Source organism: Falco peregrinus, chromosome 8 (assembly GCF_023634155.1).
Source record: "Falco peregrinus isolate bFalPer1 chromosome 8, bFalPer1.pri, whole genome shotgun sequence".
Lineage (NCBI taxonomy): Eukaryota > Metazoa > Chordata > Aves > Falconiformes > Falconidae > Falco > Falco peregrinus.
This window is the reverse complement of record NC_073728.1, coordinates 21,784,502-21,810,019: the sequence shown is the minus strand read 5'-3', so window position 1 is coordinate 21,810,019 and position 25,518 is coordinate 21,784,502. Positions and strand designations below refer to the sequence as shown.

The window sequence follows — 25,518 nt, the reverse complement described above, 5'->3', positions numbered from 1 at the left end:
TAAACTAGATTAACAGATTAGTTTATAAACCATGAGCAGAACACAGCATTAAGAGTTTTATAACCTGAAAACCTGTGTTATTTGGCTTGCATTCAAACTGCTTTGAGAGTCTGTTTTCATGTGATTCGTCCCTGACCTAGATGGAGCAGTGGAACAAAGTTAATAAATTTGGTGTATGGTTGATTGAGTCATACCAGGCAAAATTAAGATCATGTTGATAGGCTGTTGACAGTCAGAATGGCTGTGGGTCTGATCGTGTACTTCTCGTTTTGGTATTTGAAACGCTTGCTGGCTTTGGAAGCAGCTATGAACAGAGGGGCTGCTTTTTCTGCACGTGCATCTTTTTTTCGCCTTTATGGACTTGATGGAATTCATCATGCATTGGTCATACCAAGGTTAGATTGCTGCAAGTTAGATTTCATTAGGCAGTATTTTGAATCACTTGGATAGTAATGGCACTGTCTTGCTCTGCAGGAGGTGTTGCATGTTGGAAATGCATTTGAGCAGCTCTCTTGCTTTCTGCACTGGTTTTCAAGATTTCTTGGTAGACCTCCTTGCTGATACTGATTTGGCACTAAGTCCTAAATAATTTAGGAAGCTGTTACTGAGAGACCATCCATTTTGCCATGAAGTAGTTTACTGTGAGATGCACAAATGCAATCAAGCTGAAATATTTTTGCTCACTTCTTGGAACATTTTTTCTACCTTAGTTTGCAGGCCCCGGAAAACAGCAGAGGAGGCAACTTGGGGACATGTTTTTGATGTGTAAATCAGAGCATAAGATGGATATCCATAATTATATTTTATAAATTTGAAGTAGCAGTTTTACTTGAAGATGGAATTCATAAAATTGGTGTGTATGACCTAATTCCACACTTAGAGTCACATAGCCTTTTGAGAAATCCAGAATAGCCATTTTTTTCAGGTACAGGAAAGAGTGCTCAGAGCAATTAGAAAGTGACACACTGCTGTAGAGAAGAAGATTAATAGGGTGGTGGAGAAAGAACCGTTGCAGATATTAGACATGAATAGCATTCTGCCATTTTGAAGCTAACCAAGTAATCTAAATCATCACCCTGACTGGCACATGAGACACTAAGCAAAGACTTGTAGGGAAAAAAAAAGTCAGTGAGAGGAGAGTTCTGTATTATCTGACTATATTACTGTGATTCCAAACAATTTAACATCAGGAAAGTTATAGGAGCAAATAACTTTAATAGGTTATAATCTTCTATTTAATTTTTACTTAAAATTTTTCTTTCAGTTGAAAGCAATTTTGCAGAGAAGTTAGTGCATCTCTTATTTATTTAAAAAGATAATTTTCAAATCTAAAAAAACCCCCACAAACAAACAAAAAAAGCCTGTGGAATGGAAGTGCCATTGCATTATCTTTTCTCCCTTATTTAATTGTAGTTACTTTAGTTTTAATTGTAGTTACTTTAGTTTTAATTGTAAATATTTATGTATATTTAAATAGCCAGATACAGAGCTCACAATATTTAACTTGGTTTTCCACAACCCAGCTATCATTATTTATAAATCATGCCTTAGATTTCATGTGTCTGGGAGGACTGATCAAAGTAATTTGTAAAAACTCTCACAGAATTGCTCTACTATGCTTCCAAAGCCCTTGCTTTTGCTCGGTGTCATCTTCTACAACAGTACCTAGATTGCTCCGTAGTTGAAAACAGCAGCTGAGAGGAAAGGTATGAAGGAGCTCATGCAGTCACACCAAGGTAAAATAGAAATAGAGAGATTCTGAGCAAGAAGATACCTTATCAGAAAGGACCTAAATAATGTGAACTGTTTGAAAGTGGGGGGGGACGGCGGGGACGGGGATGGGGAGGTAAAGCTAAGTCTGATGAACTGTGAATGGTGTAGTGGGTTCTTTCTCCTATCCAGTTCATATTGTCACATTTAATATACTCTTGGTCCCACAGGCTGTGCTTAAGCAAATTGTTCTACTAGGGACAGATCTGGTTTCAATGGTGATCAAATAAACAATTATTGTGATGTAAGTGGGGAATAATAGCTTCTGGCAGGGGGCAGAGAAGGAGCAGCTGGAGACAATAATTACTAAACCCAGATGTGAATTTAATGGACTAGCCCAAGTAGCCAGAGTTTCAGGAACAGTAAACCTGAAATAAAAGGGTATACATTTTTGTGAATGTACATCTCTATGAAGGCTGAAATATTTGTGTCGGTTTTGACAGACAGAAAGTGTCAGCAAAGAGCGATTTGGCAAAGCATTAAGGATCTTTGCAGTAGAAGCATTTGTTCAGGGGGGAGCTGCATGATAAACTGAAATGCTGAAATATACTGGGTTATTTTTAGTACAGTGTTTTGCTGATATTTTGTTCTAAGTTAGATCACTTTGGTGATTGTTTGTAGTGTCATACTGGGGCAGCAAATTGCAATGCAGGGGTGGGAATGAGCAACTGTATGTGGGAACCTCTTAAGTCCCATCTCCATTACAGAACCTGTTGTGAAATAGGAAAAATAAAACAGTTCTTATGAAGATACTCCAAGGCAGACAGAAAGTAGGATGGTGGGACAATGGGACTTAGTTAAGGTTTGTGCAAGAGGTGGTATATACATTCACATGCCGCAACAGAACTTACGTGATCTATTCAATAAACACACAAATTCTGCCAGAAAGCCCAGTGTCTCAGGACATATGTTACTATACAGGGGTTTTGACAGTAATGCCAGCTTCAGGAATACTTGCTCTTGGCTGTTTCTTCCCTCCCCTTTACTGTAGCTCACCATCTTCTTCAGCTGTGCTGGTGTCACTTGGGCAGCCTGCATCATTAACAAAGTCAAGCAACTAAACCTTTCTAAAAATATGGATAATTTGAATAAGTGTAGGAACGGGTGACAAGGGGAGCGCTGGGGGCACCGCGGAGAAAGGGAGAATGGGAGATGCCTAATGTCAGTACTGTCAGTGAAATCCTGTGTTCTATAACAAGAAAAACTGGCCTGCTGTAAAATCTGCTGTGACACAATGAAGAGAAAATACGAAATTGTGATTACATTCTAGACTGTAGCCAGAATAAATAGAATTCTGCTTTCTTGTCATGAACATCAGAAGCTGTGTATTACCCTGACCTTTCTGCAGGCTGGGATTTGTGGGCTGTATTTCTTATCCTGCAAATTCTGAAGAGAGTATAAATTTGCCCTAGCTGATTAAGCCTTTGTTTAGCTGTATCCATATCCTTGTTGTCTCAGGTTTTCTGTATCTGACAGTTCGAAGAGGTGTGAGGCTCAAAATTTCCAATTTATTTATTGAATTTCTAACTTTATTAATCAGTTGGAGTTAGCATCAAACAAAAATTTTAAGTGTCCGTAGCTGAGACGAGAGGGAAAGGGGAGCATATATATAAGGAAAGGTCATAAGCAAGTGCTGCTTGTTTAAGAGTAGAACAGAATTTTCTGTTCCTCTGTATCCATTCCTAAACAGGTGATTCCTGTGTAACCTCTATTAGGAGGAGGATGCAGAATACAGAGGCAGAGTTGCTCAGCTGTCAGCTGACAGACAGCTCTGGTATTGGCACAGAGAGAGGTGCAGCCCGATTACCTTGGACTGGAGGAGAGGTCAGTTCTGTAGAGAAAGTCAAGCAATGCATTTTTCATTTTTGTACGTGTTTGTATTGCACTGTGGAGTTTATTTCCCCCTCTCCCTCCCATTTTTTTAATGGATACAGAATACAACTATAATGTAATTGGATTATTTTATATTACTTTGGTCCCATCTGCAATTATACTTGCTTTCCTTTTATTCAGTGCTTCTGTGGCACAATTTTTTGTAAAGTCGGTCTTTTCAAATTTTCACATACACATCAGGGATTAACAGGATGCGCAATTTCCATAAAACACATTTCTGAACACATTTTATAAATCCAGTTTCAGTGTCATAATGAAGAAGTTGCTCAGGCTCTTAACAAATGACAGAGCAGTTTTGACGTGTTTCATACGCTGCAGCACTTGACATAAACGGGTGCAGCTTATCTAAAACCCTGACATTTAATATGGCTTTACTTCTCCAGTTCATATGAAATGAGTAACTTAGATGAATAATTCAGTTGGTCCTGCATGTGAAAAGGAGTTAATTTGTTTGTGATGTTGCCAGTCAATCGCGGTATTCTGTATATATAAGACTATTTCCTAATTTTGTCAGAACTGGTATTTGACCTAATTGTTACATGACTGTTAAATAATATTGATGTCGATACCCCTGTCAGAAAGAGGTGTTCAACTAAATGTGACCAGAGGGAGTTCGTTGGGTTTTTTTTCTGTCTTAATGGTATTCTACATTATTTTTTCCCCAAAATTTATATAGAAATTAAAAATGCAAGGTGAGAAGTAATTTAAGAGATGTCCATGGGTTTAAAGTCATTACATAATGAGGGTTATTTTAAAACTCACTGTCATGGATCATAAAATAGAACTAGCTGTAGATAAGAGTAGAATTAGAGACTTAGTGTGATTTGCGTCTTCATTGCCTGTATAATTTTGAAAATGAGACTTGGTAGTGTAATACAAATTTTTGCCCTCATTGTCATCTTTAGAATTAAATACACTGATTTTTAGTATATTTGTAGGAGACTCCCATATATAAATATGTATATTTATGTATGTTACAGTGTTTAAAAACAATCATTTTATTAAATGATTGATGATAGCAAAAGGTGTTATGGATAATGTTTATTCTTTAGCTGACAGGGTTCATTAATTCAAAAGGACCAGTTAGACCATGTTTTCTGTGACTTCATTTTGTAAGACCAGTCAACTGTATGACCAAAAGTGTTTTTAATCCTCCTTTTATGTGACTCTTCTGCCTGTTAAAATTCCTATCACAGATGACTCCTCCTTTTGTAGAAAGAAGTCTTGAGTTAATTCATTAGGTCAGTAACTATGTAGAGGTCTCCTTCCAACAGGAGCATCCTGTTTACATGCCTCAGAAGTGACAAATTGGTCGTATCCCCAAATTTATTAAAAGGTACTGTAGGATCTTTTGCATGCGTCCACATCCCACCACATGTGGACAGCCTTTTCCAGTATGTGGTCAGCAGGAGCTCGGTTTGTCTGTTGTGCATGTGATAGATGGCACCAAGGGGAGCTGGTGCCCTCACAGAGGTGTCAGCTAAGCACATGGAGTAGCCAGTGCCAGCTGAGTTGGATCAGAGTTTGGTGCTTTTTTGGATCCAACAACAGTTTACCAGCTGTGCTCTGAGAGGGCAGAGCTGAGACAGAAGGTTTAAATGTCTTGTTTGTATGTTTCTTTCCTCAATCTGATTCTGTCCATACAGAAACTTGGGCACTGCTGCAGGGCTTAAGCCTCACTGGGAAACTCTACGGTCTACAGTATCTTGCAGAACGACCGAAAGGAGGAGAGCGAGGCTCTGCTTTTGGGGGTAGATCTTAATATGGGCATATGTATGTTTTCAGTACAGCTATCTTCAGTACACTTCATCAGTTGTGGTTTGCCTGCAGGACAGTTAAGGTTGCTGGAATAAAGCATGAAGCTATCTGTGAAACTGTAGCAGGTGGATGTATTTTGATTTCTGACATTCTCAGATAGGTTTTTTTTGGAGGGCCCAGTGACGTGCCACATGGCATAGAGGCCTATAGCTGCCCTAAGTAAGGGAAGCTCCTACCAGGGGAGGGAAAACTGGTTTTCCTGTGGTTTCTGACCAGTGATAAGAATGACAGAAGAGGAAGATAAAAGGATTAAAAAGCCTAAGGAGCGATAGAAAGAAAATGCCCTTCCAGAAGGACAGCATTTCAATCACACGGCAATTGAAGGGAGGTCGGTAATGTGCGATGCTTTCCTTTGCAAGATTCACATCTGTTGAGGACTCTGTTTTCCGTGGGAGATCCAGGGTCATTAGAGTAGGCTTCACAATACGCTCCTGTAGTGCAGATAAGTATTGCAAACGTACAGCTCTGCCTTGGTTACTCCGTTGGCATTCAGCCAGCTAGTGCCACCGCTGTTTGCGAATGGGAATAAGAACCCAAACAGCACTTTCTTTTGTGTGTGTTGCAGAAGGGGAAAGGTGACAATGGATGATGCATATTGCATTGTACCGGCCTGCTCCTGCTTGAGATCTCCTTCAGGCTCCCAATCAATTAAAGAGGGGAATTATTATTTTTTTTCCCACCATTTGGACTCTGCTGTTGAACCTACATAATACTGTTGGTTGGAGTATTGTTGGATACTGCTATACAAAGCTAGAAAAATACTACCTCCTATCTGCAAACATTTTATGCTTTTAAGACTACAAGATGCTGTTATGTCATTCAGTGAATCTGAGTGGTTCAAAAGCTTGCAGTATCTTGATGTGCTTATTTGCTGTCCCTCTAGCTATAAGGGGGTTTTAATAAAGACTGTATAAAATTGCATAATCCCACCTGTGATGGCTGCTTCAGTCAGCATTTCCTTACGTAAAAGAAAGCAATACCTTTTCTAAAGTCTCAGTGTTTTCCAATAGGAGCAATCCTTGTAACATCAATGTAATTTGAGGATCCGTTGTTACAGCGTGGATATATGGATAATTGTGAAATGCCGTGCTTTGAAAACCAATTAAATTATTATGTTACTATGCAGTATATTTTATTACTTTAGAACATAAGTTCTGAAAGTGAAATGCTGAATGTTCCTTGAGTCTGTACATAGAAATTAACTTGTTCAGGCAGTTTTGGAAAGTTTTAAAATTAACAAGAATGAGATACCCAAGTGGTAAATTCCTCATGAGTTATTACAATCTATTAGTAACATTAAATGGTTTTAAAATCAAGATCAGTTAGTGAATTGTTAGGTATTTGGTTTCCGTAAGCTTGATATCAAATGTAATACTATTTAAAATAAAATGCAAAATAAAATATGAAAAAGAAAAATGGGTTTATAGTATCAGAAGTTATTTTCTTTGGGTTTTCTTTGTAGGCTGGTAAGTGAAGAGCTGCCAGAAGTTCCTGTGCTTTACAGAGATGTCTCATCCCTTTTGCTTATCCAGATTTTAACAATGCCTCAACCATTGCACAAAGGTAAGTTACAAAAGTATGTATATTTAGATGAGTATGTATATGAGGCTGTATTTATGGTGACTTCCAGGATAGTAAATCGTAGCTGGTCTACTGTGTGTCCTAAACTAATGTTTCTGCCTTATCTATAGAAGGTGGCATTGGACAGAAATTTTTGTTGTGGGTTGACAGGTTTATCTGTGTCCTGTCTTCTCACCTTATCAGTCAGCCTATTCAGTAAAGATAGAAGAGCTGACCAAAAACTGTTATGTACCTTTACTGAAGGAAGTGTCCTTTGTTTGACCTTCATCTCTTTGCTTAGAGGGGCAGCTCAATACTTCCAAGTTGAACTCAGTGCCTAAGGGTGAAAGACACTAATTTAGTCTGAATTTCAGACTTTAAATTGCAGCAGTCTTACATAGTAAGAGGTCATATATGGAGATGATAGTTGCTGTAATGCAGCAACTTCAATGGAGACAGCTTATAGTATAATTTGGAATAAATATTAAATACATATTTAAGAACATTTTTTTCATGGCTAACATCAAAACTGTTTTAAAACCAAAATTTATTTCTGTTTGAAAGGAACAGCTGAACCTGGTCCATCTTGCTCAAAGACAGTATATGCTCCAGAAGATGGGGTATTTCACACCCTATGGTCTCTGGCTTTATTATTTATAGCTATACCTCTATTTTAAAATGAGGACAAACAAACAAATATCTTTTTACTACTTCACTGATAACGAACAGAGCATATGCTTTGGGGTCTGTGTGGCAATGTTGATATCTACTGAGTTTTGGTAGTTTTTGAATAGGTAAATACAGGAATGGTTTGCTCTTGATGTATACACCTAACTTATAAAGTATAGTAGAAACTCTTTCCCCTGAAGAGGTGTTCAGTCCTCACTACGAAATGTTCAAATTCAGCTCTAGTGACTCTGTATCTGCTAACATGTGGGTTGTGTTTTTTTGAATCAGTGTGTATGTTTGTGGATTAAGTATGTCCAATAAATTACTAAAATATGAGAACACTAGGATAGTATAATATTTTTAGTAGCGAAGCCTATTGTCAAAAATATACCTTTTTTTTTTAACTACAGTTTTAACTTAGATTAACTTTTATTGGAAAGACTTAATAAAAGCAGAAAACAAAACTTTAATAAGACTAACACCTTCCAAAATACAGGGAAAGGAGTGGTAAAGCCAAAGTACAAACAGTGGTCTTTTTGTAGTTTATATTCAAGCGCTGAAAAACACCATTTATGAAAGTATACCTTATCCTAGGAAAGATTATATTCAATTAATTGTAATGCATCCTGTGGAGAATTCTGTAAAATACCATGTATCAGCAGCATGTTTTGCCTTTGCTCTTAGGTTTAGCGTATGTTGCAGTTGAAAGGGAAATGGTAAGTGGCAGGAAGAAGATACAACTACTTCAAATCTTTGAAGCATTAAATTGGAAATAAATTGCCATTTATCTTTCTAATTTTTTTTTCATCAAAATGGTTAGGCAGAATAAAAAGAAAGTCTTTCATGATTCTTTTCCTGAGGTATAGAATGGAGTCCAGGAAAAACAGGTGATAACAAATTTGTTTAGAACTTCTGTAATGGGTGTGTAGGTCACAAGAGTTGAATTTGATATCGTTAATTCTTGGTAGAGAGGTGAGGCATGACAGAGGTGAAATGGCTTGTGCAGGGTCACGTGGCAGGTCAATGGTGGGGGTGACAAAATCTACATTTGACCATACTGCTTCCTGAACTTTCTGTGCTGCTGCAGTCTGGTGCAGAATGCTGTGGTAACGGTGTCAGAACACTAACAATGAAGGAAGAATCTGCAGACTTTAGAATCCATGAAATATTTTATTCCTCTTTTAGCATGGACACTGCTGTAATGGTGCTGGTTTTGCAGTACCGTTTATTAGGTATGTTGATGCATTCAGAGAAACCACATTTTTATCCTTACAGGAAACTAAAACTATTCATCAAGTATTAAATCTTCTTCATGTTTGTACTCAAAATCCTTTTTGTTCACACAGTGGGTTTTTTAAAAAAATGCTGAGTGCTCTGTAAGGGGGACTCAAACTTCATCGCTTGCCCATCAGATACAGCACTAGGAATTGCATTAACTACCCTATTAAGTGTTGGATGGGTGTTGCTCTCTTTTTCAATCCAACATCGATTAGAGCAATAAAAATGTCATTACTGCTCAGCCTCTTCATTCAGACAGGAAAATTGATCTGAACCCATCACAAAGAAAGACATTACAAATTAAATCTTCGGGGGGGTGTTATTTATTGTGGGACAACTTTGTAGTGGAGGTCAGACCATTTGCAAGCATTTACTAATTTATAAAGAAGGGAATGAGAAAGATAGTGTGTACCTCCTGTGTAGTTTAACCAGCAAAATAAATACTGTGTTCAAGATACTAAAACCATCTGTGAAAATTGAGTTTGACACTAGAACTAGGCTTCCTATGCTCAGCATTTTGAAATTGTACAAGACTAAATATGTAATAATCCACATAGGAGTTTCTGGTTTAATTCTGTGGCAGTTGTACAAACAAAAACAAAAAACAAAAAAACCCAACCCAAACAAACAACAACAACAAAAAAGGCAAAAATCAACCACCAAGATGAAGTTTGTGCAGAAGTCAGGACTTCTTAAGAGTGACCCAGATGTGGGAGCATGTGGGTTTTGTCCAGCTCTGGATTCTCAAATAACATAATTCATGGTCATTTATGAGTCACATACATGTAAGTAAACACAAGAACGTGAATACTTCTGAAAGCATAATATATGTCAGATATAATATTTCTGGGGAATTGAACACTTACTATTGAGGTGAGGATAGGGTCAAGGAGTAATCATGTTTAATAGAAAACAGATTTTTAAAAATAGAATAGTTCTAGAGGGTGCTGGGACACCCAGTGTTGAGCACTATGTCACCCTGTCAGCAGACCAGAAGGAGAACTGGCAGATGAAGTGGGCTGTGGCAGATGGGTGCACGCTGACCAGCAGTCTAGTTTTGCTGGTGTATGTGCAGTCACTTAGATACATGCTTCCACAGTGTAAAATTGATCTCTACTGCTTGTACCTGCTATTGAGACAGAGCTCAGCACTTGGGTTCAGTTCTAGCTACGGTTGTAGACTCTAGCTCAGGCCCGAGAGGCAGTTTCTACAGTTCTGTGAGTGCATGTGGTTTAATCTTGTAGATCTCAGTCCCAGAAAATTTACTGAAAGCTTGCTTACTGTTACTTCTCAGGAGGAGGATTGCTAACAAAACGGAGGTTTCAGCAGAGGAAAAAAGTAGGGCCTAAAATCTCATGGGATCTGGTGAATTCTCCTGGGGAAATGCAGAGAGGAAAAATTATTATAATGCTGTGTGCTCTAGAATGGGGCAGATGAAATATAGCAGCATTTGTTGTCATGTTTCGTGTAAGGTCCATAAGGTAATACAGAAAAAAGTTACACTTTTAGTTACATAGTTACAAATAATCATTTAGGTGGTTAAATTGTGCTTATTGTATATACTCAGTGACATTAAAAAGTTTCAAAATCCATGTCTGCCCTGATTTGTAAACATTTGTTACATAAAAAAGCAATTGTTACTTCACAAATTTTATTATGTACTGAAGTCCTGGCTGTGTGTGCTGTAGAACCCAGTGGTGGGTTTTGGTATTAGATGCAGGAAAGGAGAAGCAAGGAGTTTCATCTCCCTCACCTCCTTTTCACTTTCACATACAAAGCTTGTTTAAATCCTTTGGGAAGAGAGAATGAGTTTAACCTAATTTTTGTGAGGTTCTTACGTAAATAAAATTGTTTTGTTTTACTTCAAAGCCTGAGAGAACTTTCTAAACCCCTCATTTTTGTGTATGTTGTTTTAGGTATGTATTATAGTTGTTTCTGCTTAAGGAATGGTGTAAGTGATGATAGAAACTTCTTTGTTCTGCCTAGATTTTAAAAAAATCACATTATTTAGGATGGGAAGTACAACCTAAAGTAAAAAAAAAAAAAAAACCAACTTTTTTCTTGTTCCAATTTTAGGAAGTCTTATTTTGCCTCTGTTGCTAGCTTCCCCAAAAGGATTTCAAAGCTTTTCTCCTGCAGCCTATATGTAGGAGATAATTATATTTTAGATATTATGAAAAATTTTAAACAATAAAGATATTTCAAAAGAAGGTAAGTTCTAAAATGGTGGTCTGTCTTTTGTCCTTCTTATGTATTCATGTGAGGTCCAGTAAAAATAGGTACTCACTAAAGAGTCATTTGTAGCAAGTCTTGAAGTCTTGAATGGCTGCATCCACACACCTGGAAGTGAAGGGACAGAAACTGAAGTATGCTAAATGTCCTTCTTGCAGTGATTTCTTTGGGAACTTAACTTTTCCACTATTTGTATGAATGTACCTTGCTCCAGATGATCTAATCATTGCCAGAAGAGATGGTAGGATATGCATTTGCTTACATCTACAGCACCCAATTAGTGTTTACTATCGGCAATCAGTAGTTGAACTTGATGTAACTTTTGGACAAAATATAATTTTGTAATACAGCCAGGTTCCTAGGAGGAAGTCACTGCTGATCAGGATTGTGATGAACATACAGAGCAGTGGAAAATTACAGCCCTGTACTTGTTCTGTTCACTATAGCTGCCAAGTCATTTCTGAAAGCCAGTAAATATATTTACATTGTTTGGTATTTTTTGGAGGTTTGTACTTTTTATGTAGTGCTTGCTTTTCATTTGAGAAGCATCAGCTCCATAACTACAGACTCTGTAATCAGTATATTTGCTAAAAAAATCAAATGTTTAAAAAATACTTTTTTTGTTTTACAGAACACTTCACCTGCATTATAAAAGTGCTGTTCACTTTACTGTATACTCAAGCTTTGGCAGCACTTTCCGTTAAATGCAGTCATGAGGATAGAATGGCATGGAAAGAGTCAGGAGCTCTCAAAAAGGTTGGTTGATTTATTAAAACATTTATGAAATTTTGCTTATGAATTTCTGGTAGGAGTCTAACAGATACTTCTGCTTTGCATGTCATAATTCGCATCTGCTTCACAAAAATCCAGTATTTTGTTCTTGCGTTGCAGTTTTTGCAGGTTTTTGTATGTGATGAGACTTAAAAGCTTCACAATTAATTATCTAGTTCCAGAACTGAGTTTCAGATTTGGGGTTGTATCTCTGTAGTTTCATTCTTGAGTGTGTTGCAATGGTATCAAATAAGTGTAGCTTTTCTTCCTGTGAGATTGAAGCCTTCCTAGATAAACTGTGGGTTGATTTGCTGCACTCCTTTACAGGAAAAGCAGGCAAGCTTGGTGGTGGGGGAAAAAACTCCTGTCTTTTTCTTATTCTTTCATACTATTTGTGGCTAGCCATTTAAATTTCTCTCAATATGTGGTCTAGAGTGCTCATGTGATGAAGAGGCAGAGAAGGAAATCTGCAGACTAGGCAGGTAGATATTTCACTATCTTTTCCTTGCCTTTTGATAGTATTTACAAGTAAAGTGAAGGTGCGTTTTGCTATTTCAGTTCAGCCGATTGAATGCTAGTTCCCACTACAAAACAGAGTTCCCTGCACTGGCATTCGTTTAATCCCTCAGTGAGCTTTCTGCTGCATGGATTGATTGCCCAGAAGGTCAGAAGAGTGCCAATGCCAGACCAAGGGAAAGGATGGAAGTGTTGGCGCCAGGAGAGGAAGCAGGTGGAGGGGTACCCCTCTGTACAGCAGCCGGGCTGGCTGTAAAATGAAATGCGCACTGAGAAGCATGACCTGCTCTTCACATACAAGTTAAGATTTGTCATACTGGTCGGTCACAATTCCAAGGTATTAAGGACAAATTATCTGCTGGCCAAACCACTACTATGCAGGATCTTTTTTTTTCTGGACTTCCATTTTTCAATATATTGTCATTTTCTTAGGATTTCAAGAACATTTGCTTGCTGTTGTTGCTGGTGAGGGTTTTTTCAGTTTTTCTGTTTACTTAATTGGTTCCCAAGTCATAGATGATTTTGCAGTTGAAAGTTTGTGGTAGAAAGCATATAAATGAATTGTTACCAGTTTATATTGTTTATAGTCCTTATGATAAACATGATTGCCTTTTTCTTAGTAGCAGAGGTTGGCGTTTATCTGAACATGTACAGTGAGAGATTATATTGTATGAAAATAGACTTGGGGCATGTGGTAGGTGGGCTTGCTACCTATTAATACTAAGTTGTTTTCTTATAGAAGCATGTGAAAGCATTTGCTTCGCATAAAGGACTTTGTTCTTGAGGCTTGCAAATTATGGTGATGGCTCAGAAAATGGATTTATGAAGTAGCTTGATATTAAAGACAGTCCATTTTAGTGGAATTTTCTTACGGATTATAAAGCCAAGTGGAAAATAGTAGCACATTAAACAGTGTGTTACTGTGAGTGGATGTTGTGATTTAGTGTAATTCAAGTAACACAATGGAGTAACTTCTGTCAATTTGAGAATTTTTACTTCTCTTCTGTGAGAAGCCAGTTGAAGACTGACCGTTTTCAAAGTGGGAGGAGAGCACAAGAGGTAGATAGGATCACTGCTACCTGCTGCATATGAGCTGTACTGATAGCATCTCTCTTTCCCTTGAGAGCATTCTCTTCCTTCCTCTTGTCTGTCTTGTGTGGATCATCTTTGTACAAAGGTCCAAGTTCTGACAGCAGCTTGGCAGTATGTGCGTGGGGTGATCTCTGCATGATCCTCAGGCATTCAGGGACTCCTACATTTACTTCTTTCTTGGCTTCCATCCCACTCCAGTGATAATCCACCCCAAGTGTGGAGGCTTTGCAGAAGTCAAATGTGCAGGTTTGCCCTTCTCCAGATGTTTTTCCAGTTTCCTGCCCCTCCTCCTGCATAATGTTGCTGACTGGACCCTGTGTGTGTGCAAGAGACCTCTGAGCACTGAGGAGTGGCCATTGGTGACTGAACAGCTCCCTGTTCCTCTCCCCCAGCACTGTGGCAGCCCTTCTCGAGCCTAACCACAGTCCTCAGATGAATTCTTTCTCTTTGCATGTCACGAGGGAAGCTAGTTTTTAGTCTAGGAATCCCAAGTTTCTTGAAGCCCAAACGGTTTAAAATGTGTGGTTCTGGCTGGCTTTTTCTTATGTGCTGGTAATAGTGACATTTTGATCCCAGGATGATTACACAGATCACATCTTGTGTAACTTTTGTCTGTGGGTAATGCCAAGTGAATCTATTTCAGTTTGGTGTTCCAGACACTAAATAGGAGCTGAAGTCTTTCCTCTATAGTCATGCCAAATGATCAAACTACACTGAGCTTAGTTTCTCAGGAAGGCTGAGGGGTGAATATTCTGCTTCTGATTCCCAGCTTCACTCTCATTGTCTTTGTGAGGTGCCTTACGGTGTCATAAGAAGCACACTGTAAATGCCTGTGGAGTAAATTTCTAGGAATAATGTAGATAAAAGGTTTGTCCCAACTGCCAATTTAAATATGTGTTGCCTTCTGGTTCTTGGACTATGCGCACAAACAGCATGTCTGCTTTCCTGATGCTGAAAGGTAAAGACCACATCTAAAATCAACAATTGTAATTAATGTCAAAATGCACTAAAGAAATCAACTGATGAATTATATACATTATGTACTGAAGTCTTTATGTATTTAATCTCACCTTGGAATGTTTTTAAAGAATCCCAGTTACATTCCACTCCCTCGTTGTTATGCTGGTGATACACAAACAGAGCTCAAAATTCACATCCAGTCATGCTTTTCCTGGGTGGAATTTATTATGACTTAAAAGTATTTATGGGAATACTGCTTTCTATTTCTGATGGCTTTTGCTATTTATTCTTTTCACTAAATATTTTTTTCCATCTGTAGTAGATATTTTTTCGTTCCAAACACAACTTTCCATTTTCTGATAGACTCATTCAACTTAAAATACAGTTTTGTAACTCATTCTGGTTGGTACATTTTAGAAAATTAGCTTTTTTTTTTAAGTTAGTTGTATTAGAGTTCAAATTCTGTCAAGACACGGTGTATCCATAAATTGATTCTTCCGAATTTTCAAGTAAGCTTTTTTATACTCACAGAAAAAACATGGAAGATGCAACATTATAGTCTTCTCATATAATGCTCAGTTTAGAACATACGTAATTGAAGTAGCAATTTGTGTTTCTCTCTAAGCTAAATGCAGTCCCCTTCTGTAGAACTGTATTTTCTTTTTTCAAGCAATGTGTATCTTCGTAGGTCAAAATCCATGTGTTGATCAAAAGGAAATGTACTTCATCACTGTTATTTTTACAGGAACTTTTTTTCTCCTTTTCATGATCAGTGCATTTTGTATTTCTTTCCCTCTTATTTGCAGAATACGCCCAGTGGAGAGAAATCTTGGGAGGTATTGCTGGGTCATGTGATCAGTGAGCTGTCTAAGGGGAAGATATACGAAGAAGGAGAGACTGAAGAAATAACAGTGGTATTGGCAAATCTCTTGAGAATTTATCCAGCATGTCCTCTTTCTGGCTTTTGTTTTTCTTAGCCTTGCTATAATGATTTTTCTCTGATCTTGCTAAACACTGCACTACAACTCTTTATTTTCTAGATCAAAGCACATCCCTTTGGGACCATTCGCCTGTGCAAATCTTTCTTTTAGTAATATCATATATGGCCAGTGCTGTGTTGAGAAAGTTACTGACAAACACTTCTTATAATTGTGGTTTTTAACCGTATGTATGAAAGACCTTTCAGAAACTTGGAAAATTGTATATTTAAGCAGAAAAAACATTTGTTAAGGGAGAAAGAAAACCCAGAGTTCTTTCCGATTATTAGTGAAATGCTGGCCTTTGGAATGTACGTTTGATGCAGTGATTTATATAGTATGCTTAAATAACATTTGGTTCATATGGAGTTTCTTACATAGGAGACAACTTAACTGGGGCAGAATTTGGTAATTGCTTCCTTCCCCTGTAGGTAAATCCCGATTCCGTAGAGTGCTATCTGCAACAGTTCTGCCTGCCATTCCTCAGGATCACAAGCCTTCTTCAACACCATCTTTTTGGAGGGGATTTACCTAGTTGCCAGGTACAGATTGAGAGGGACACGCTCAAATGTTTCCATTTAAAAGCTAGAGATCAAAAATCAGACTTTTAAGGTGTCTTTTTCATGGTATGAATTCTATATCCTAAGGTGGTTTTTTTTAATCATGTTTTATAGCATTGCTCTGTGGCATTGTTTGACTTCTATAAATTTGCTTTTAAGGCACTTTCTCTGAAAAATGGTACTGTATTCTTAAAATTCAGCAAATACATGCTTATTTTGTCAGGTTGTAGATGCCAATCTCATAAAATACCAATGCACTTGTAAAACTTGTCCACCATTTGCAGAGATGGCGTAATTTCCACACAGACTAGAATTCAATCCTGATTTTGCTTAATGCCTGTTACTACTTGGACTTTATTCTCAGAGGCATTGCAACAGCAGATAATTATGTTTCATTTCCATGACTGATTTAAGTAGAGTTTGCTGCAGGTGAGCTCACTTGTTTTGTTGCCTCAGAATCATCTCATCTCTAAACCAGCTACAAGGCAGTTTGGGGTGCTAAACAGGAAGAAAATTATTGGATAGTTTGGGGGTTTCTTTTTTGTTTGTGTTTTTTTGATTTGTGGGTTTGTGTGTGTTTTGGCTTTTGGGGGTTTTTTTTGGGGGTTTTTTTGTCCTGATCAGGTTTTTTGTATTTCGATAATCCAGTTTGAGGTAATCTGTAAAAAACAGAAGCTTTTCTGTGTCTCTTAACGTGAACATGACTACTAGCACCGTTGTACTAGAGTGTCTTTACATTTTTTTATTGAAATAGATAAATTTTTAATAAACTATTTAAAAATTCGAAGTGTATCTATTAATCTAAACCTCTCTGGTTTCATCCCTAAAAGGAAGATGAAGAATTCACAGTTCTCGCAAGCTGCCTGGGTCTATTGCCATCTTTTCAGTCAGCTCATCAGTTCACCAGTGCCTCTTGTCTTGACTGGCCTGTGCCAGCATTTGACATGGTATCACAGTGGTGCTCAGAATTGGCTTCATTTGCAGATAGACATCCAGATCAAGTAAAGGTATGTAGCAAAATTACTTCTTCCAAAATAGTCCTGATGTGAAAGCAGCTATTTATTGCTTGATTCACTATGCATATACACTGTTGTTTTGCATGAGGATCTGAGAACCTGACTTGTAAATGAGAGAGAAATTGTAATCAGAATTACTAGTTAGTGGATGTAGGTTGGATTGATTAAAAGCAAGAATAAGAAAACCTCTCTGGTTTTTATATGATTGCTGGAGACAGAAAATGGAAAAGATATCCTTGGATGATACTAAGATACCCATATTTTCTGCACCTGAAACCTATCTAAGAGCATGTAATAGAAACTTTGTCCTTTAAGAAAATACTTACCAGAAGTTCTTCTTGCCTGTTAGATATTATTGATGTTTTTGAGCATCTTCAAGTAGCAATATCGAAAAAGATCAAAAGCATGAAAGTTGTTTATTAGTTGACTGATAAAAGATAGTACATCTTGTCTGAAGGTTGAAGAAACAATGCCAAGACTTGAATTAGTACAATTAGAGTATCAGTTGTGAAATTGAAGTGTTTCAACAGTACTGCATTGTTTTTATGAAGAAACTGCATCTGAACAATTCAGGTTCCTATCTCTCCTGAGTTTGTAGTGTAAAAGAGGCAAGCCAGATGCATTATTCACTCTGCAACATGATCTGCACCTGCCTTTGCATGTTTGCTGCCATGAATTAGGCTATTGTGAATGAAAATTTAAATATTCACATTGATCTCAAAACACAGTTGCTGCCAGTCTGATAGGCATTTTGAGAGATTGCAGTGAAACTGATAGTGTTCTTTCCATGATTGAAAAGGAACTGGGTGCAAATGCAATATTCCTTTTTATTTTTTCCCCAAAATTAGGTTTTGAGGTCATGCACTCTTCAAAAGATTTACACCTTGCAAGACAGATCCCATCTGATCCCTGTGCCCATCAATTATAAACCCAGTAAAAATGAGTAGGTTGAAGGAAAACACGTTACTGTCTTAAAACAAAACAAAACAAAAAATACCCATAAAGTTGGGCAGTGTTTGTAAGAGCAAAAGAGAAGAGTTGGGCTTTGAAACCAGTATTTAGGTAGTGCCTAAATTTGTGGGTACTGCTGATTTCTTAATGGCCTCAAAATCTATGGGTGCCAAACAGTTTTGAAAATCAGGCAGATGTCTTCAAATCCCATTTACAGAGCCTAACTTCAGTTCTGGTTTTGAAAGTTTTAGTCTAAATTTTAGCTAGGACATAGCTTTCGTAGTCAGTGCCAGGGTTTGTAAGCACTGGAACACCATTGCCAAGGCAACTTAGTGTAGCAAGTGGGAGTCTTCCCTGTAGGTTGCTCCTAATCCTCTTGGTTTAGCTTTGAAGATTTTTGCACTTTAAAAGTATCACATTTAGACAAGGTCCTTGTGAGAATGCTAGTGCCTGTTTTGCACCCCTTACAAAAGCTGAAATGCGACACAGCTGAGGAGGGTGTTCAGCCAGAGGCAGGTGACTATTGCAGTGCTACTGTTGCCTTCTACATTTGTGAAATGCGGAAGTGGGAGATTTTTTAAACTGCATGCTTGCTTTCGTTGGTATTCTCTATTCTTAGAAAACATAAATGCATAAATGAACGTGCAAAACTGATATATTGTTCTGCTCTTATTTGTAGGCTTTGCTTATCCAGGAACCTAAGTGGGACTTGCCACGCCTCCTTCAGCTGCCTGAGAATTATAATACCATTTTTCAGTATTATCACAGAAAGACTTGTACTGTTTGTACCAAGGTTCCTAAAGATCCTGCTGTTTGTCTAGTTTGTGGTACTTTTGTATGCTTGAAAGGACTGTGCTGCAAACAACAGAGTTACTGTGAATGTGTACTGGTAAGAGAGAGTTAATTCAAGTTCTGTAATTGAGTCTCACACTCATGGATAGTTTTTAACTCCATTGCTCAGTTTTGATGGTTTTCTTTCCAAAATGTGTTTATAGAATCTAATATCGTTTGGGTTGGAACAGACCTTTAAAGGTCATCTAGTCCACCTCCCAGTAATAATTTTTAGTGCTTATTTCCAGTAGATGGACCTAGACTGGATAGATGGATTCTAGAAAGCAATTTTACTCACCTTTTGAAGCCCATAGCCTGTTTCACCTGTTTGAAAAACTCTTACAAAGCCATTGGGTGTAATGTTGACACATTGCTTTGATTGATAACGAGTTGAGATTTGTCTAAATTCTGGTTGTTCTTATATTATTTTAATTCTCCTGTTTTGTTTCTTGCTTTCTGCATACCTAAGAATATCAATGTATGGTGGTTTTTTTTTTCCTTTTATTAGAGTACTTTCTGATATACCTGACCATCTACTAGTGATCTACAGACTATAGCTAGATAAGCATCATTTTAAGGCCTCTGACTTAATTCAGCAGCAAAGTTTTCTAGTCATCATATATGTAAATTCTTTCAGGAGCCTGAGTGAGACAGCATCTAGTGTTGTTTTCCTGTCTATGATAAAGGTTTGCTTTGAAAGCTGTTCTGTTTTGTGCCATAGAACTGTTAGCAGAAGGCTGGAACTACATAGGCTTTACAAAACTATGAGGGGAATTTGTTGGGGAGATACTTATAAATGGGGCATAAAAGCAAACTCCAAGAAATGTCAGAGGTGTCTTGGACCTTTCTGAAATTGTTTGAACTCACCTTTTTCTCTCATACTGCTAATATGGTGGGAGAAGGAGGGTTGGTTGAAATTTAAGATAGAATTAACAGTTAAATTTAAGATGTCAAGCTTCATGAGAACAGAAAGTTATTAAAAAAAAAAGAAAATATATAATTGCATTTTATTATAGTTGATGGGATTATAGCCTCTAATTGTACTAAAACTATATAGGAAGAGCTCATTTTTTAATTGCTAAAATGAATTACTACACATCATGCCATTCATCTCTATGAATGGCATAATGAAACAAGCAAGCATTATAAAAAAAATACTTTTTACTAGATTTGTAGAGCTATAGACTAGACCTGTGAACACAGATAAATAAATGTTTAGCCATACAGACTATTTTAAAAGAGATAATGCTAAGTTTTTCTGAATACTTTCTCTTATTCCTGCCACCTGTGAAAAATAATTTGGTAACGCTATACAGTTTGCTATACAGCAACAAATTCAAAATATTGTAGAGAATATTTTTGCTCATTTTTGTTAGGTAGTTCTATTTTTACATGATAATAAGTATTGTCCATTATTGACTCGGGAACTGGTTTTGTATGCAGGTGTTGTTATGGCAGCACAAGACATGGTGTTCTAGTTTGCTTGGAGAGTTTGGAGGCAGGCTATCTTTTGTCAAACTGTTTCCTAAGAAATAATTGTATGTTTATTTCAAGCAAAACTAATTACTAATCTGTAAATCCTTTTTGTTACAAAGTTTACAGACACTAACAGAATCTTTGCACTCTTACCTTTCTACATCTGTAATACTACAGCATTCTCAAAACTGTGGAGCTGGGACAGGAATATTTCTTTTGATTAATGCATCTGTAATCATCATCATACGAGGCCATCGTTTCTGCCTTTGGGGTTCTGTTTATCTAGATGCACATGGTGAAGAAGACAGAGATCTTAGGTAATGTTTTCATTACAGGTGTGTTTCTTTGTTGCTTCTCTGTGTAGATCAACTTTATGTTATGCAATACATGCAATAACAGATAATAATAGATGTATACCTTCCTTGAGTGGAAAATGTCCCTTTTACTGCAAGTTGGACTGACTTTTTTTTTTTTCTTGGCTCAGAGGCGGTGTAATCATGATCATTGAGTTACACACGCCAGGCACCCAACAGACAGATTCCTGTGTTGTCATTCCCAATGACAGTCAATTCTGAGTGTTGCGTTGGGAAACTCTTCTCTCCCACAGTTGTTGTTTGGCCTTTAATCAAATGAAGCAGTTGGATTCCAGCATAGGGAAGGAGTGTAGCGTCCAAGCTACACATGCCTGAGAGCACAGGAGATGTTTTCTGGATTCTGCTATCCAAGAGTGAGGAAGCAAAGTCCCAGCAGTTACCTTATTAAAAAGCAAACCCAAAAGCCCCATACAAATAAATATGCATGCTTCCCCTGTGAAGAAAGAAATGTATGAGCATTGTGTGATGATTATACAAGGAAGCAGTTTTCTATTTATTTGGCTTGCTAACCATTTCTTTTTCTTTTTTGTTTGTTTGTTTTCCTACAGGCGTGGTAAACCTCTCTACATATGCAAGGAAAGATACAAAGTGCTTGAGCAGCAGTGGGTGTCTCATACCTTTGATCATATCAATAAAAGATGGGGGCCACATTATAATGGCTTGTAAATCGTCATCATCATCTACACACCATATCATTGTTACCACGAATGAATGCATCTTGACTGACAATAGCTTTAACTGAATGGGAATTTAGTTCTTTGGCTTGGGGTGGAGCGGGGTATGGGCATAAAAGGGAAATGGAACTTTGTCAACATGTGAATTTTTTGCAAAATTAGCTGCTGTTGCTACTAAACAATGATACTATAATTTGAAATTAAATTCTCAAAATGGTGTGAGCAATCTGATTGCACTCAGTAGTCCATTTTTCTTTTGTTTTTTAAAGCCCATTATTGTTAAGAAGCACAAATTTTACTTAGTTGTTTAGAAGCTCCAGTTATAGCTGTCAGGTTTTTATTTTTCTCTGCATGGAGTTGAGTTTTTAGCAATTTTTGCTGAAACAGTGTATATGTCTATTACACCTACTAAATATGTTGGATAAAATTTCTCTGCCTTTTTTTGTGTTGGTTTGAGGTTTTTGCTTGATACGCGTTTGTAATTAGACAGGATTTGTAAAACAATTGTGAGACTGCATGGTAACAATTGGTCTGAAAGTTGAATTTTAAAGAGTATTTCACTTATCGTGAGAGGTCTATTGAAATATTTCAGGCATTACTGAAAACTTACGCATTCTCAGGAATTTTAATTTTTTTTCTCCATAAATAAGTGAAATAGCTGTAAATTAGGTATCTTATTTCTATTAATGTAATCCAGAACACATATTATTCTTCTTTTTTCTTTTCCAGAAAGGAGATTTTTTTTTCCATATCAATCGAATAAAATGTTAGAGATAACACATACAGAAATTGCTGTATATAGAGAATTTGTATGGCACCCAACATAGCAGATCCCAGTTACAAGCATAACAACCATAAGCCTGCCGGTCATTTCAAACCAGATGTATGTTTCAGAATGATTGGATTGGAAATGTGCAGGCTATTCTGCAAATAAAACATAATTTTGTATCTTTCCTGTCGTTTCAGGAGGTTCCTCTATATTGTATTTGTTTAGAGTAATCACTGTTCTTTCTGCCTGGTTTTCTAAATAGGAAAAAAACCAAAACAAAGATAGCCTAGATGAACAACCAATGCATGTGCAGCCTCACTGGATGAATGCCAAAACAGCTTATGTTTAGAGGGCTAAAAATTAATGAGAACAGACATGACTGGGCTAAACCCCACAGTGTAAGTAGGTAGGAAAGATTGTAGTTAAAATACTGGTATGTAATATATTGCTACTAATGTTTGTCACAAGTGTTGGACATTTGTTGGCTATTTCATACAGTACTACCAAGCAGTTCCTGGTAGTTTTGACTTTCATAGCTTGCGTGTAATATAAAATTTATATGTGTAAAATAAAAACATCTTATGATAAAATCACATATACAATGAAAACAGTTCCCTTGTGGAAGTCATTATCTAATGAAAAGTGTATAGGGGAAATAAAATGACTGTATAGCAGTCAAGGAGAACGGACAGAAGGAAAAGTAAGTAAATACAATGACTTTTTCTGGATACCTGCAGTTCAAAAAAACCCACAATAAAGGATGCTGGTTTTTATACATATAAATATATATATATTTCAAAAGCATTACAGTACTTCCTGTAAGATTAGAATTACTGTTTCACCAACTAAATGATAATGTCTTTTCCAAAATATTACTTTTTTGATACTGTATTATAAGTTCTGCCTGTAATATTTTTGCATTGCTCATTATGAATATCAGGCCATTTTGTAAGTGTGGTTAAAGAGCAAAAAGATTCTTTACATCTCCAGCATAATATTATTACAGGGCTCATGAACTTGAGTAATCTGTAGTTTGAAGCTCCAATGCTATATTTACAAGAGATATGTATCCAGAATTTGATTACTGTGTTTTATTTAAAATGGAATGTTCTCTGGTTGTGCATATGGATGTGAAGTAAAACTATTAGCCTTAACTTTAACATTTGGGTATTTCATAGTGTTTATTTTAGTACTGGTGAATTAGTCACCAGTCAGTTTAAAAACGACAACAACAACAACAAAAATCACTTGGTTGAAAAATTGTACTTGAATATCCTTGCATGCTGCTAAACGAGAATTTTTATTTCCCCCATAACTTTTTTAATCCTACTTTATTAAGCTAACCTTGAAAAATAACAGGTCCAAACTAGAGTGGTGTGTGCGTGTATTACTCAAATATTCTGGTGTGATATCCTGTATGAATGATCATTTAAGTACAGTACATTACTGTAGAATCTAAATCAATCTTTATAACACATCAGAAGAGTATAAAACTAGGAATACAGTAATCGACATTGTAAGATATGTTAATAAAAGTCTACTGTCAATCTGTGTGTTCGTGAAATTTTTTTCTGTCTACCCCAGGTCATCCAAAATGTAAGTAATACTGAATTCCCCCCAATAGCCAGGCAGGTGTCTACACGTCAGAAGCTTATGTGGGCAAAGTACTTTGTATAGAGAGTAAATCTGCTATGGTGGGGTTTTTTTGTTTTCTTTTGTTACTTGCACAGTGTCATATATTTTGTATTAGTAATTTGGATTAATTGATTTTACTCATAACTATACCACTTAAAGTTGTTCTTCATTTTATGCCAGCTATTAACAGCATTGCTGCTGCAAACTGCTAAAATTAAAATGCTGAGTTGAGAAACTGTACTTCTGGGCAAACCGTGCTTGATGATCTTCTCTGTCAAATCCGTTTCTGGAATAACTATTACTTCAACTTGATGAATGTATATTTTTATGTATTAAATTTTTCCTTTTCTTTTGACCTTTGAGAAATTTGGTGAAACAGTCTTGTTTTGACCTTGACTTTTGGATAATAGTGTCGTTCTTCTTTTAGTGGTGGCCTGAAATTTTCAATGAATATTTTCATCACCTCTGCAATAGAAATCTTGCTTCTCGCAAGCAAATGGCATTTTTCTTTAAAAAGAGTAGCTTTTGCTACAGTATCCGACAAATGTAACTCATTACTTCAGAATCCAGTGAGATGCCTTTGTGGGGTGTGTATAGTTGCCAGAGGAGACAGTGAGTTTTGTGCTGATCTTGGTATGACTTGGATCTAATTTTCATCTAACCCAGATTCTGCAGTCCTGCTTTTCACTTTCTTTTCTCAGAGGTGGGGGTAGTGATGAATGGAGTCTGTCTGAGCATTAGCTTAGAAAAGAATGAAATTAATGCTGTTTGCAAAGTAAGAAAACCACAGGAACGAGCTTGACCCAGTGTGCGGGAGGTTCGCAGCTCTCTTATTACCAGCTGTGCGGTGTGAGGCAGTGCATGTCAAGTGAGGAGGCTGGCTCTGGGTGACAATCTGTGTGCACGGGATGGCTCACTGCAGTCAGTAGGATCCATGCTGCTGGTCTGAAGGCCGCGCTCCGTGAATGCCTGCTTTTGGTAGGGCACAGTGCCCCCAGCACCTACTCTCACATTTTCTCCAACTGCCCGCGAGTATTCTTACACTGAGAGGAGCCCCAGCTGCTGCGGGGTTCAGCCTTGTGACTTACCCTGCCCCTTCTGCCACTAAAATGTCCTCTCACTGCGCCCGTCGTCTTGCTAGTTGTACTAGCTATTAACTCCTGGAAACTGATGTCTTTAAGTAGGAAAAGCATATTCTCAGAGGTCAAACACTTCATGAATTCTTAGCTGTATAAACGGCCAGGGTGTCTTAATAAATTATAAAATCCTTTTAATTGACAGGTTTTTAATTATTTTTATTCACTGTATCATTTGTACTTTCTTACTACTAATCCTCTTCAGGAGATCTAATGCCACATGCTTCAAATATTGTGTTTCTTTGAAATAATACTGAGAAAGCAAAATTGAATCTTGTTAAATAAATTATAGTTTCAAAAAGCTAATCTTACTGCCCTAAAACATGATTTTTGCAATGTATGCTTTCGCATCATACAGGAAATGTGGGGAAAAAAAAAGCCACTGCTGTTTCAAAAAGCATTTTAAATTTAGCTCTTGAGTCTCAGTTAAAATGTCTCAAAATAAACTTTCATTAATGTACCATTACTTGAAAAGCCATTTCCTGTAATTTTGTCACTTGATGTAGAGCAGGCTGGTCTCTTAACTCATGAAAATGGGAGCTGGTTCCATGGAAACCCTT

The 25,518-nt window shown here is 37.1% G+C and overlaps 1 protein-coding gene across 8 annotated transcripts in view; it reads left to right on the top strand.

Moving 5' to 3' along the window:
• UBR3 (ubiquitin protein ligase E3 component n-recognin 3) overlaps positions 1-23,734 on the top strand; it is a 117,160-nt gene extending 93,426 nt beyond the window's left edge. For all 8 annotated transcript variants that reach the window (XM_055812763.1, XM_055812762.1, XM_055812759.1 and 5 more), the window contains 8 exons: positions 6,944-7,044; positions 11,852-11,976; positions 15,366-15,473; positions 15,968-16,078; positions 16,927-17,103; positions 18,743-18,952; positions 20,548-20,687; positions 21,293-23,734. In XM_055812763.1, coding sequence (XP_055668738.1) covers positions 6,944-7,044; positions 11,852-11,976; positions 15,366-15,473; positions 15,968-16,078; positions 16,927-17,103; positions 18,743-18,952; positions 20,548-20,687; positions 21,293-21,410 — 1,090 coding nt within the window. In that variant the 3' untranslated portion in view covers positions 21,411-23,734. The remainder of the gene's footprint in view (positions 1-6,943; positions 7,045-11,851; positions 11,977-15,365; positions 15,474-15,967; positions 16,079-16,926; positions 17,104-18,742; positions 18,953-20,547; positions 20,688-21,292) is intronic.
• Positions 23,735-25,518: the final 1,784 nt, after the last annotated feature.